The 13,987-nt window shown below is 37.1% G+C and overlaps 2 protein-coding genes and 1 long non-coding RNA gene across 5 annotated transcripts; 2 read left to right on the top strand and 1 right to left on the bottom strand.

Moving 5' to 3' along the window:
• Window positions 1–146: 146 nt before the first annotated feature.
• LOC107226882 (uroporphyrinogen decarboxylase) lies at window positions 147–2,639 on the top strand. 2 transcript variants are annotated; one of them, XM_015667852.2, is made up of 6 exons: window positions 147–214; window positions 641–938; window positions 1,062–1,220; window positions 1,369–1,668; window positions 1,763–1,936; window positions 2,025–2,639. In XM_015667852.2, the coding sequence occupies exons 1-6, from the start codon at window positions 162–164 to the stop codon at window positions 2,163–2,165; spliced, it is 1,125 nt and encodes a 374-aa protein (XP_015523338.2). In that variant the 5' UTR covers window positions 147–161; the 3' UTR covers window positions 2,166–2,639. The 2 variants fall into 2 exon arrangements, with proteins under 2 accessions (XP_015523338.2, XP_015523336.1); XM_015667850.2 differs by lacking the exon at window positions 147–214 and adding an exon at window positions 226–374 and having other exon boundaries at window positions 2,025–2,636.
• On the bottom strand, window positions 2,412–7,176 carry LOC107226884 (arrestin domain-containing protein 17). Of its 2 annotated transcripts, XM_015667853.2 has the most exons (7): window positions 6,827–7,175; window positions 5,935–6,090; window positions 5,083–5,294; window positions 4,810–4,992; window positions 4,514–4,725; window positions 4,145–4,440; window positions 2,412–4,058 (listed from the first exon to the last, which is right to left on the bottom strand). In XM_015667853.2, the coding sequence occupies exons 1-7, from the start codon at window positions 6,939–6,941 to the stop codon at window positions 3,928–3,930; spliced, it is 1,305 nt and encodes a 434-aa protein (XP_015523339.1). In that variant the 5' UTR covers window positions 6,942–7,175; the 3' UTR covers window positions 2,412–3,927. The 2 variants fall into 2 exon arrangements, with proteins under 2 accessions (XP_015523339.1, XP_046599235.1); XM_046743279.1 differs by lacking the exon at window positions 5,935–6,090 and having other exon boundaries at window positions 6,827–7,176.
• A 2,638-nt stretch (window positions 7,177–9,814) lies between these two features.
• LOC124295047 lies at window positions 9,815–10,596 on the top strand. The gene is made up of 3 exons (XR_006904939.1): window positions 9,815–9,931; window positions 10,226–10,307; window positions 10,486–10,596. It is a non-coding gene; the product is annotated as an uncharacterized LOC124295047 (long non-coding RNA).
• The last annotated feature ends 3,391 nt before the right edge of the window (window positions 10,597–13,987 follow it).

Below are 13,987 nucleotides of genomic sequence, written 5' to 3'. Positions count from 1 at the left end.
ATTTTCTTTCATGACATGTTCGAAATACATAAATTTTCCCGCCATGTGCTCGAGAATAATACAATTTGAAAAATTGGGTATCGGGCATAATATATGTATGTAATAATATTAAGCTAATGGTTTTTTAAATATTGCAAGCTATGATTCAACGAAATTTAAAAATGTATGATAACTTTTGCCCATGTACGATAATTTTACGCCGTTGGCACGATCGGTATGTATGTCTGTACATATATGCAATCTTATGAGTGAGAAAATTCGTCGCATAGTCGTACGGTCACACAGTATTTAACGAAGGTGGTGTGAATTAATAGTAATTGTCTTTTGTAATTACTAATATATGATAGTAATTGTTATTTCTTTGTTGAGGCAAGGTAAGTGTTTATCAAATAATCAAACTATTTTGTTTTAACAGTTCCCACTTCTCGTTCAAACCCTTAACTTAACATAACCTACTCGTATTCAGATAAGTATCAATGTTATTTTAACCAGTAAGCATTAACTGCATTCAACAGCGATTGTAAATAATAATGCTGTGAAACATAATTTTTCCATGACATTTACTTTTGGTGCTTGGTATCTATCAGTCATTTATGATCTGGTCATTTGGCATGATGTTTTAAAAATTCAACTATTACAGAATGACCGAGCATAATTTTCCACCTCTAAAAAATGACCGGCTGCTCAGAGCTGTTCGAGGAGAGCCTGTTGACAAGGTTCCTGTTTGGATTATGCGACAAGCTGGAAGACATTTACCTGAATTCAGGGAAATTCGTTTGAAACATGATTTTTTTACCATCTGTCGAACACCTGCGCTTGCATGTGAAGTCACCCTGCAACCCATAAGGAGATTTGACTATGACGCTAGCATAATATTCTCTGACATCTTAGTTATCCCACAGGCTATGGGAATGGAAGTGGAAATGAAAGCTGGAGTTGTAAGTCATCATATTTTAAATAGTGAAAAGATGTTGTCTATTGAAAAATTAATTCATTAAATTCATTATTATATGCATGATAATGTAAACATAAAAATTATTTACTTTATGTGGGTCTTGTAGGGTCCAGTTTTGCCAGAACCTCTAACAGACCCATCTCATTTATTAAGATTGATAACGCCCGATGTTGAGAAAACTTTGGGTTATGTCGGCGATGCCATAACGCTGACACGACAATGTTTACAAGGAAAAGTACCCCTCATCGGTTTTACTGGGGCACCGGTCAGTATTTTACTTTGTCAAAGATACCTTTTCCTTGGTCCAATAATTATCTTACAACACTTCACTTCTTGTCTGTGTTTTTACTCTAACATTTCACATCAGAAGTACAGAGATCATTGTGCCATTAAACATTATGTTCAAATTATAGTGGACATTAATGGGCTACATGGTGCAAGGTGGTGGTAGTTCAACAATGGCTCAAGCCAGGTTTTGGCTTTATCATTATCCAGAGGCTTCACATCAGTTGCTACAACAGATCACTAATGTTGTAATTGATTACTTGGTGATGCAAGTAAAATCTGGTGCTCAGCTCCTACAAGTATTTGAGAGTTCGGGTGATTTTTTAAACGATGAATTATTTCAAAAATTTTCTCTCAAATATCTTAAGCAAATCAACGAAGGAGTGAAGAAAAAACTGGATGAGCTTAACATTCCACAAGTTCCAATGGTATTTACATTGCCTTGTTCACCATTTTTCGTCACTCCAAAATTTATAAGTAATTAAAACTAATTTATTGTGTAATGAAATTAATATGTCATAGACTGCATTTCCTAAGGGTGCTACCTTGAATTCCCTTGAAATGCTCGTTAAGGAAAGTGGATATGATGTGATTGGATTGGATTGGACGGTAGATCCTGCAGAGGCAAGGGCCCGATTAGGACCAAATGTTACTCTGCAGGGGAATATGGATCCTTGTGCACTATATGCATCAGAGGTACTTTGGTTGACACTATTGAACTTTGACCATAACTAACGCGAAATACTAATTTTCTGCGTGATATTTTTACCATATTTTCACTTAGGCTGAAGTATTCCAACGTGCTGCAAATATGGTCAAAACATTTGGCAAGGAGCGGTACATTGCAAATTTGGGTCATGGTATTTTACCGGATGCACCTATTGCATCTGTTGAAGCATTCATCACGGGAGTTCATTCGGTTTGATAGGTACGATGTCAGAGAAAATACATTGAGTAAGTGAACACTTGAGTATGAGTTAATGAAATTCTGGCTCAATGATAGAATGGAAACTGTATATCTTGTCAAGTTCAAGAATTTGCCACAGAAAAGGTGAACTCTGGCACTTATCGTTTAGAACAAAGCTTACTCAATTGCAAAGATACTGTGACAGCTGAGTCTGCAACAGTGAATGTTTTTCACAGACATGGATTTGCGTTTTTGCAGTATCAATGATTTCTTACAATTCATAACTATTTTTTCACTTAGTTATTTGAATCATGAATCACAAGTTTTATTGATATCAGTAGGGCTGCAAATTCAACAGTGAGAAACTTAATATGAATTACCAGACTTGCTGCATTCTTTAATAATTCAGTCTACCAACTGGAACTCCTAGATTCATTTTGTTATTTGCAATTTACAATGTCACATGTTATAGAATACTATATATAATTAATCAGAATTCTTTCCTTTTATACACTATGAATTTAATCATCGTTGTTGAAAATAAAAAAGTTGTAAAAAAATTACTGTATTTAGTACGAATAGCTTGAGAATTGGGAATCCGTCAGTATTTGAAGTTGGCAAAATTGAGGCATCAAAAATAGAAATGTGTCTATATTGAATAATTTATGATGACCTAGTCAGCCAAAACTGGGAAATCAGAGAAAATTCAGCGGATTTTTTGGAGGTATGGAGAGAGAAGAAAGCTTCCCTCTTGAAAAAGCAAAATATTTAGAATATTTGTCTCCATGTGCTCGGTTAGCATCATCGTTAAATAGATCAGAAACGTATTTTTAAATACGAATTGAAATAGAGCTCTATTTATTAGATACTGGAATCGCCATTATAAGTTTGGATTTTAGTCGGGGAAAACTAATAATTTGGTCCAGGAAAAGTCAGGGGATTTTTTTGACTATTTTTAATGGTCTTCATTTCATTCAACCTTGTTGGTGCTGTCCTCACTTTAAGTTTGAATCTACCCACTATTCAAAATTTGATTAATACGTTTAGACATTTGAACTATGTTTACATAATCAGGGTGGCGAAATACCAAGAAAATCGGGAATAATCAGGGAATTTTGTCTATAAAAGTATTATTTTAAATATTTTATCTAAATGTCAATTATGATGGCCTGCAGAAAAAACGCATTTTTTTATAAATTGTGTTGATAACTCAGCTATGTTTCGTAAAGTCAGGTAAGCTAACTTCCGGAAATGGCATTGTTCAATTTGTAATTATATGTGTGAAACGAGGCAATACTATTTTGGATCTAAATTTATATATTGAAGGTGCATAATTTCTGGAACTTTTGGTCATAAAAGCTGCCCAACATTATAGGGAATTCTGAATTCTTAGACAGAAAAAATCAGGGATTTACATTTGAGCAATATTATCGCCACCTTAATAACGGTGACCGTTGTAACGTTTTCAAAATATAAGAAATTGATTAACACAGTCTTTTTTAGCGAATGATCTATTTTATATCTATATAGCTGCATCAAAACATGTAAAAACTTAATAATTGATGTTAGTACAGAAGCATTTACAACAATGTTAAAAAATAGTGTCCTTATGTTAATTCCTCAATTGTTCATTTTAAATATTATTACTCGATTTGTCTGGATAACGCAACATTTATTAATGCGTAAAACTTGTCAGTGAAATTGAACAAATGTCTAGCTTTGGAATATTATGTAGAGATTCACTTTCACAGCACGCTCAGTTTCGAATACATTGAGTTTTCTATTCTTGTGCAAAGTTGTAGACGGGATACCTTGGCGCAAATTGATTTCTTGCTCCGAGTACATGTTCTGACTCACCACGCTCACGTATACTACGTGCTCCGTAACGCGATTCTGCGTATGATGGTGGGGCTGTTGAACAAATGGAATGCAAAACAGTTTAAAAAATTCCAGAAAATCAATTCGGGCAAAGCATCATTCGGTGCGAATTCACTTACGAAGATTGGGGTACATGTCCATCGCTGGTGGCAACGGCGGTGGTGCTAGTGGCATCGTGTTTCCAGATTGATCTGGCGCGACGAAACCAAGTGCAGTTGCTGCTGGTGCGGTAGCAGATGGATTAAAGGCTGGATAGCCACTCGGATAACCGCCGTATGTTGGATCTGCCAGTTTGGTTGGATAGTCATCAGGTTTGAGGCCGGTACCAGGTGGTAGAGCAATCGGAGGTTGGTAACTCGTGAGAGGGACCGTACCCACGTATACCGGGATATTTTTCTTCAGATTACGGTGATACCTAGAAACGCGCATGGAAATTTACATATCGAAAGCAAAGAATACGCTTATGGCAGTAATAGTTTCCAACTTACCACCCCGAAACGCAGGCCTCTATTTTGATGCAGTACTCAAGTTTGATGATACCGCAATTCGCGAGGTTCGAAGGCGGAAGTGGAGGAACGGTAAGCCTTTCCTCCCAATGTACGGTAGCACCGGCTTCCACGGGTCCTTTTCCGATTTCCGAAACTACGATCTTGACCTTCTTCGTTGCATGAGACGGTAAGCTTGCCGTGAAAGTTACTACCTATAACCAAAACACGATGTATTACAATTTACAATTGCCGTAAATAGAATATAACCACGATTGATTGGTTCATTGTCACCGTACTTTTCTCAGCACGAACTTGACTGTGTCGACTGTTACATTACTGAGATTCTCAACGTTCACCCTAATCGGAATAACTTGGCCCGGGACGTAGCCTCGCACTGGTAGAATCACATTTACGTTCAGAGGTGCGGACCCACAGCATAGGCAGCAAAAGGTCTTCGTTAATTCCTCATTGACAGGTTCCTAAAACGAGTTATTTCCGAAAAATAAATTATAAAAATTTTCGCGCCTTTCGTATCTCATGCAATCACATCACGGTAAGAAAATTATTACCGCGGCTCCTCGTTCCTGGTTAAGATCGAGCGGCGATATGACCGTAAATGCTGTTTTCACTTCTTGATCAAACTTCCATGGTCGATCCAAGGTTGCCTTTACAGTATATCGTACGTGGCCTAGGTCCGATTCAAAACTACTCGGCAAATTCGGCGGCAGGACACAGCTGAAGGGATAAGTGTGTTCGCCGGGAGGTAGCTGAATCTCGACACCTATTCACGTATATATAAGTGTAAATATAAGTGGGTGTATATATAAATATGTATATATATATGTAGGAATGTCACGTTTCTTTTGCCTGTAGATTCTATATATATATACACCCACTTATATTTACACGTGTACGGTATGGCTACTAGAATCTACAGGCAAAAGAAACGTGACATTCCTACTTTGACTGTTACGTCATTTACTAATAACTGACCATCACGCGAAATGTTTCAGATTTTACACAAGGTCTCTTCATCGATACTCTGTCCTTTTCTACAGATACTACAATCATTCCGGTATTACCACGCACGACTGTTGTCTTCCTACGCTATCAAGTCTTTAATAATGGGGCACAGATGAACAAACTTTAAATAAGTTTTTTCTGTACAAGACCAAGTATTCTAGAGTTTCAATGGGAGGTAACTCGGGATTGACATATCGATTAACTTATAGTTAGGACAATTTGCGATCCGGGTAAATAATTTTGCGACTGTAAATTGAAAATGTACGACGTGTATACCTATAACTAACTATACGTAAAGCGCGTAGAATATGTCACGGTTGACAATCGTAATTGATCTGGTTTGAAAGAATTGATTTATTCTCGCAGTAAATACTCAAAACCAACATCATAAATCTTACCTGAAGCTCCACCAAGGAGATAGTATTGTATATTGAAATATTGCTCGTGACCGGTAACCATTTGGTTTTCGTCGTTGTACTTTCCATCATTGTTCAGCTCAGATTTTCTCTCTGTCCAGGCAGTATTCGCTTCGCCTTTTATCCTTATATTTATACCTGAGAAGGCAATGGGATACGGATAAAAATATCTGTAATGCAGTGTTCTAAACTTCGTTCTGAATAATTATTTCATAAGTATCCGAATGTACTAAAATAGAAATGATTTGACAGCTCCGCCAGATCCCCGTGAGTCGTATCTAGCGTTTTGACAATCTTATTTCTGCATTCTCGAATCTGCCTATTTGCCGAATTCTTTCGTTGCCTGGTATTTTTGATATCCGTTCAACCGTTTCACGCTATAATTATACGCTCAAAAACGCGGCTGAACGCCCTCCATGCAATATCGTGATTCGAATAACTAATAGCCATAATATATTAGAGACCGCTGTTCTCATGTTCATGATAATACACCAACGAACCCAACCCACTTAGCCCACTTTTTTCTATTTTTATGTTATTGCAGAGTATATCCAACTATGCTTCCCACCGTTCTGATTTAATTAACGGAATGTAGCACATCCTATACGTATCGTGCGTAAAGTTATGAATCTGTTTCGAATGTTTATATATACGTTTTTGTTTATGCTGAACCTTATAATTAATCACATTACCAAAATTGCACTGACAATGAGAACTATAGCGAGAAAGGAGGACATGATACTTCTAAATCGTCGGTACTGCTTGTAATTCGATACAGAAAAAGGCGCGGTCGGCAATCTCCCGCCTCGGTTAAGAAGCTCTGTGGAAATCTAATTGTAAGGCATGGACATCAGTCAAGTCGCGATTATCTTACCACGAATCTTCTTCGTTGAGTCAATGACTACGAGAACCCGTCCAGTCACAGTCTGGCCTCCATAGAACGTATTCCACGGATTGTCAAAGAGTATCTGAAAGTCCCTGAGTACCATTTCAACTTGTTAAACTATATGTGCGCCGCCAGTCCTGTGCCACTAACAATAAAATAGTATTTATAATGTGTATCACACAACTGATTCGCCTTTTCGATGCGGAAATTTTGCAATTTCGGTATGCGACGTTTGTACGAATGATTGCCGTAGTTGACAATCTCTAGGCGATCCTCAACGACTAAAGCGCGAGAGCACACTGCTTTGCCAATACACCGCCGCTTATTTTATCTCTCCCGTTCGAAAGGACCGTGTGCTATATCGAGCCCGCAGAGGCTACGAGTTTTCGCGGCGACGTGTCGCGCCGATTGTGACGTCATCGACAGCACCGAGTGTGATGTTACTTGGAACGCGGATTTGAACCGTACACTGTATAATGCACGGGTACAGTCAATGGGTACGTTCGACTTGGCGCTAGTAATAATATGTAATACATGCAATTTCTCTGTACAGGAGCCTGTTTTTAGTAAAAAATAAATTTAATTACGTTGAAAATTAATTAAATGACATGATTTTATAGCGCTTGAAATTGTTACAAAAAAAAACCCACAATATTTTGTGGTAAGTCTAGTATTTTCGCTGTTAATCTCGCAAGAAAGTGAATTTTTACATTTATTTCCACTTTAACCCTGAATAACTTTTGAAAGAGTTTAGTTATCGAAAAATTATAGTAAACTTTTTTTGTAGAGCATTAAATTCTCTACAATCATACGTGTCGGACATTTATGTACATACATTGCCTCATTACTGAGTTACAAGATTCAGAAATAACTAAAATTATTTTCGCGTATTAATTAAATAAAAAATGGGAGATTGCACTCAGGAACCACTAAATATTAACATTAACCCCCGACAGGCAATGAGGGTAAAATTGCCCCCCAAAAAATCTTGTACTCTTGGAGCAGACTGTAAGGATTGAACCCTTTTAACGTTCATTTTTATTTGTTTAGTTTAACTTAATTACTTTCATAATACAAATATTTTACGCGGAATTGTTTGAACTTTAGTTTGAAAAGAAAATTTCGTTAGTTTTATTAAAAGCTAAAATATTTTTAATTAATTTTCAATGGTTATTATTTACACTCCTTGGTAGTAGAGATTTACGGTTTGGATGTTTGCCTGTCAGAAGTTAGGGGCTTAAATTATTAAAGGTATCTTATTTCCTATTCATACAACTATTAAACATGTGACTTTGAAAAAAAATATCCGTTTTTTTCGACCAGTCTACCGTATACATAGTGTTATACAGACGCGAGACTGATAATGTTATCTTATTAGTTTTCAATCTTATGTATGTATGTATGTTCTTCTCATTATTAATTTATTTTGACGCGTATTTTATTCTGCCGAAAGTCGTGAATGAATTGAAAATCACGCCTGACGCCGCGTACTACTGAAAACCTGTACACATATACCGTGGTGTGCGCAGCTCCCCCGGCGTTTCCAACCGATCGAGAATATCGTCAGTCGGTTTTGAGTAGCTGTAGCGAGAGCGTGCAGACCATTAGTCCAGAATTTAGTTCGCGTTGTTCAGACTGTCACTTGATTCGATCAGTCCATTCCCACTAAACTTATCTGTGAATAATGTGCAAACTGCAGCGTGTGACCAAGGTGTGAGCCCAGGAAAATAACAAGTTACTGAAATAAAAATGGTTCGCGAACATTCAAGGTGAGTTTCCTGTATCGAGTTTTTAGTATTTTCTAAAAATTTAACTTTTAGTAATCTCAATCCTCGTCTCTATCCGTTTCGGGTGATATTTTTATCGTCTTTTTTCGTTAGTTAATTGGTTTATTAATAATCGTTTCACGTAACCAGCTATACCACAAAAAGAGAGCGAGCGTAGAATTCAGTGTTATTACGGTGCAGGTTTTCAGATTACGTATAGCTTTTTAAAGTTTTCTGCATAGATTATTATTAACAGATTGCTCTCCGGCAGACTTTGATTATAGTTACAAGCGTTGTGTGACAAGAAAATGCCCCAATAATCTGCTGTTGCAGTTTTCTTTCTTAAGTTCCGATAAACTGGACCTTGCGAAACGTGATCTTTGAGTCCGTGTCTCGGATTTCAGATCACGGATCGCGTCTTTCAGGTGTACACACGTTTGTAAAAAATAATTGTAACGTATTTATTACTCCTAATTCGTTTTGGCGTCGTTCCGTGTGTATGAAAAGCAACTTATGAGGACGTTGGCCGACTGAAAGAGTCGGTCGTTTTCAAGGGCGCGTTTTGCTTACATGTAGCTGCGTTACTACGATGCGTAGCGTGGCGACGTGAGCAACGTAACATCTTTTCAAAACAATAACAAACCTCGGTCTGCTCATTCAGAATTTCTTCCTGGAGATCCATACTACGTAATCCTTGCCATGTAACGAAAGTTAATGTATTAAACATCGTTACTAAATTGTTTGAAATTTCGAGTGAATGTAAAACGATAATGGTTGTTTATTTCTCATACCTATTATGCTTTTGAATAGCTATGGTAAACTTTGAATGGCGTTTGAACTGATTTCAAAGTTACACTACTCCCGTACTCTTTGACACAACTAATAAAATATGGTTGTATCTTATCTGGTTACAGGAACGAAATTCACCTGCAACTGAAATCATTCGGTAGCGGAACTAATGAATTTATTGCAGAAAAGTAACAGGTATGCAATAATCCAACTCATTTCTCACGTCATTAAGTAATTGATAACATTTTCCACAGCTTGGTATAATAAGTAACACACTAAAATTTTAGAACATTAATGAAATGTTGTCGTCTTATATAACAACTGATTACAGAAATAAACTGCAGCAATATTGTTCGGAATTAATGAAAATCTGATTAAATCGTCCTTCTAGCAATAAATGTTGGGAAACAAAATGTAGAAGCTGAACAGGTCACAATGGGCCGCGTTTAGCAATGATCAAAATGAAGTAACTTGAACAACCGATTACTAGATGCAAAATGAAAACCAAACTAACCACCATAGTGAATCAAAGTGGAAGGTACGTAATCGATTATATTTTTAATTATAGTGCCTTTTTTGATCGCAAATAATTTTATCAGTCAGACCATCTTGACTGATATTGAATGCTACTCACTGTTTTTATGCACTTATTCAATATTGTGCTCATTTTTTAAATTTTCTATTATTCATTTCTGCAGATTATTTATCACTATATGAAAAACCACTGCAATATTACAGTGAAAAAATTATTTTGACATAGACAGTCTATAAGGACATGAAATCTGTTCCGAGTATGTTGTGTGAGTAATATTCTGCTACATTCTTATTACAGTGTGAAAAGAGTGTCGTTTCGCCATACAACCTGAGATGCTACGAGAACTACTACATGTAAGGTGTGGAGCAACCCGGAGGAGGTAAGAAAATTATTTTAATTACTGTTTGATAATTCAATGTGGTGTACTTGAAACCTAATTTTTGTCCTTGCGTAACATGCGGCAAATAAATGTGGAAATATACAACAGTAATAATTTATCTGAGAACTGAAAATCCAGTTTGCTGAATTAATTCGAACTTGCTTTTTCGCTTTTTCAGGTCTAAGCAGAGACATCCGAGTAACTTCTCCATTACTCAGCAACGTTGGTGAGTTTGCACGTGTTAGGTTACGGGTATTTCCCTGGGACTCCTTTATCACGTGGCGTGGCGGTAACAATTTAATTGTTACACGAATCTTCGATTTCTTAGCAGCATGGATAGGCTCATTCGTGACCGCAACGATGCTTGACTTTAAGTTGGATGTTTTTTTTTGTGTTGTCGTTGACCTATTTTACCATAGTCACTCAAAGTTAGAAATTTTGCACGTTGCTGAAAGTGGAATGAGCATCGCGACAGATTACCATCACTTACTCGACATTCGCGCAAACAAATTGTGTTTAGCTACAGATACAATAATCTACCTATGTTTGAATTTGCGAGTGATGTCGTTTAAGCGGTGGATAAACCTGAGGTTTAAATATATTCCAACGATTGGTTAATCGATCGCATTTCAAAGTCTGGCACAACGTAATATAATGAAATTGCATGATAAATCTTGAATCATTTTCAATTTTTCAATATCCAACAACTACCGAACAACTACAGGCTTAGCTCGCTTAGACAAATTTTGATTAGCATTCAGGATGTTTTTAATCTGTCTTACAAAAGGTTGATGTACCGATAGTTAGCCAGCAATGACTAAAATAGTATTTTCGCTGACTATGGTACAAAAACGTTTTGTTCCCCACAGGTAACCAATGAAAAAGTAAGTCATAATGACCACGGTGCAAATGAGGAAGAATGACGTGTGTTGGAAAGAATGGAGAATCGTTTAGAGCGAATATAGGTAATCGGGTAGGTAGGTGGACGTTTCGGGATCCGTCGCGGGGTTTAATGTAAATGTGCGTGTGAATCTCTTTTCAACATTTCCGTTGGGTGGTTCCGTTGGGAATTAGGCGAGGGCAGGAAAGTCGTGATGTGTCGCGATGTTACTAACTTTTGTAATCCACAGCGTCAAATGATCACAATGATTTTCCTCTAGAAACATGTAAAAGACTGGAATATAAGAGTCTCTGAGCTATTAGTAAGGTTTCAACTTTTAAGGAAGTTCAATTTCTCAATTTTTGTCGCTCTGCAATCATTTTCCAGTCGTTATCGAATTTAATTACTTAGTCATTATCGATAATTAATTATTTCGTGCAATTGATTACTGTGATCGTTTGAATGAGCAAAACGCATCTCTGGACCATCTATCGCGTTCCGTGGTACGCTAGATGAGGAGAGATGCTGAGCTCGAAGACGTCGCGTCGAAGAGGACCGCCGACCGTCACGCCACACAATAATGCATGCACTCCAACCTCCCTCCCGAACTTGTCTCGCATCTCAGAACAACAATTCGCATCGCCACGTATCAGATTCAATAATACTCAGATGCGGATTGGGTTTCTATCGAATTTTGTTACAAGTCCTAGATATTTACGGTTCTTTGTCAGGTTAATCGGTCGCGCCTTTTTGCGCGTAGATTAATCACGGGAACCAGACGCACCTTTTGCGCGATCTTTGATAACTAGGGTGGCAACAGACCGGGAAAATTTTGTCTAGCGGAAAAAGTCAGGGAATTATAATTAACCATACGGAAAAACGCACTGTTTTTTATATATCGTTTTCAAACTGCGGCTATGCTTCGTAAATTCAGCTAAGCTAACTTCCGGAAATGGTATCATTTAATTTCTAATTATTCATATGAAACGAAGCAATACTATATGTTTTTTAAAACCAAATTTATGTATTTAAGGTGCATAACTTCTATAGCGTTTGGTCGTAAAACATTACTACCATTACCTAAGGTTCGTGGGAAAACGTCAAAGATTTCTGAATTTTTTGACTGGAAAATTCAGGGAAAAGTCAAGGAATTATATTTGAGCAAAATTGTCGCCACTCTGGTAATGCACATCAATCTATCGCGCCTTTTGCTTAGCGATTTCGTAAATGGTACAAGTAAATGGTACAATGAAAAAGTAAAGCACTCTCGATGTGGTAAGCCTTCAGCTTTTCAATCAATTTTTTATCAACAACTGAGTTTTCAAGTTTAAATTGACCGTGCCTTTGCGCGTTGACTTGATACTATTTGGTTCTAAGAGAAAGCGCGGCATCTGCAAGCCGACAGTCAATTTGCGGGTATAAAAGTCGCGGAGTGTACAGTGAGGGTAAAGAATCTTGTAAGTATTTATAAAACATATCTGAGGCTTACAAAGGTATTTTTTTAGTGATTGTATTGTTTTTTGCTTCAGAGAAACGAACTAAGTCTTTTTACAAGCATACCGAAAAATTTGTAGTCTTCATTCGAACAGAATATTTATTTCAATAATTACAGGTAGAAAATTAATTTTGATTCATAAGGTTTATAATTTTTTCTTTGATCAAAGAAATGTAGGTAGGTTTACGCGAATGTCAACGTTGGACTCGAGATAGTTTTTATCGGTGCACAGTTTGTAATTTTTGTTAGCAACATTAGTTTAGGTGTTTTGAATATTATTGTGTAAAAATTATGCGATTGGTTTATTCGTCACGTGTGGAAAAGCGTTTGTATGTATAGCGATTTAGATAGATTTTGATATCTTCGATATCCCTAGGAATTTTACGACCCACGGTGTTGGATGAGCACCGCTTGCACAACCGGCCGCGTGCCTTACAGGGCTGAGCAGAAAACAAAAAACAACATCCTGCGTCATAAAATTTTTAGGGATATCAAACGTGTCAGAATCAGAGAGAAACCTCTAAGTCTCTGTACAATTATAACCAATGAAAATTTTGCAGTCAATTTTGTTTTCAATTTTTGCTGCAATAACATCATTTGTTAATATATTTGTGATTTATTTCGTTACTTTCAATTAACAATCCTAGATTTCTTAATTCTTACGATAAAAACGCAACTGAGAACTTCTAACTCAATCACACAGGTTTAACGCGTGGCATTTTGACGTTGCGTTGGTACCCATTTTCACGAGCGTTTTTTCGCCATCGACGGCGTGGCGCTGCAGCCTCTTTGCCATCGCGTCAAATTTGACGCCCGTGAAAATAAGGCCCAAGACAAACGCCATTCGCCTGTAAAATATTAACAATTATTTTTCACCTATTCTTAAAACAATCACACTACATCTAAAATAAACCATCATTGGATTATATAAGCTGTAACGGCGAATCTCGAGATCATAAAGCAAGGGGAGAATGGGCTATACGGGCTTACACCGAAAAAGGCGCTTAAATCGCACCTTCAAAATTCCTCTTAGAATTAGTTGTCCAAAAACTCAATCAATTTTTGAGCGCTGCTTGAGTTATGTCTCCTTCCTGCTACACCGTAACACTAACAATGCTCTATCTCACTTGCACAACAGCAGACATATTCTGTGCATTGCTTACGACACGCGGTCCATTCCCTACGTCGATGAAAGAACCGTACAATTTAACAATGAGTTGCGTACGATTAGGCGCCTTGTTTACTGATTTGAAACTTTAATCGTCACGTAATCTCGAACGTAAATGCAAATAAATGTATTGTTGT

This window comes from Neodiprion lecontei, chromosome 6 (assembly GCF_021901455.1).
Source record: "Neodiprion lecontei isolate iyNeoLeco1 chromosome 6, iyNeoLeco1.1, whole genome shotgun sequence".
Taxonomy (NCBI): domain Eukaryota; kingdom Metazoa; phylum Arthropoda; class Insecta; order Hymenoptera; family Diprionidae; genus Neodiprion; species Neodiprion lecontei.
Note: the sequence above shows the minus strand (reverse complement) of the source record. Positions and strands in the feature narration are given on the sequence as shown.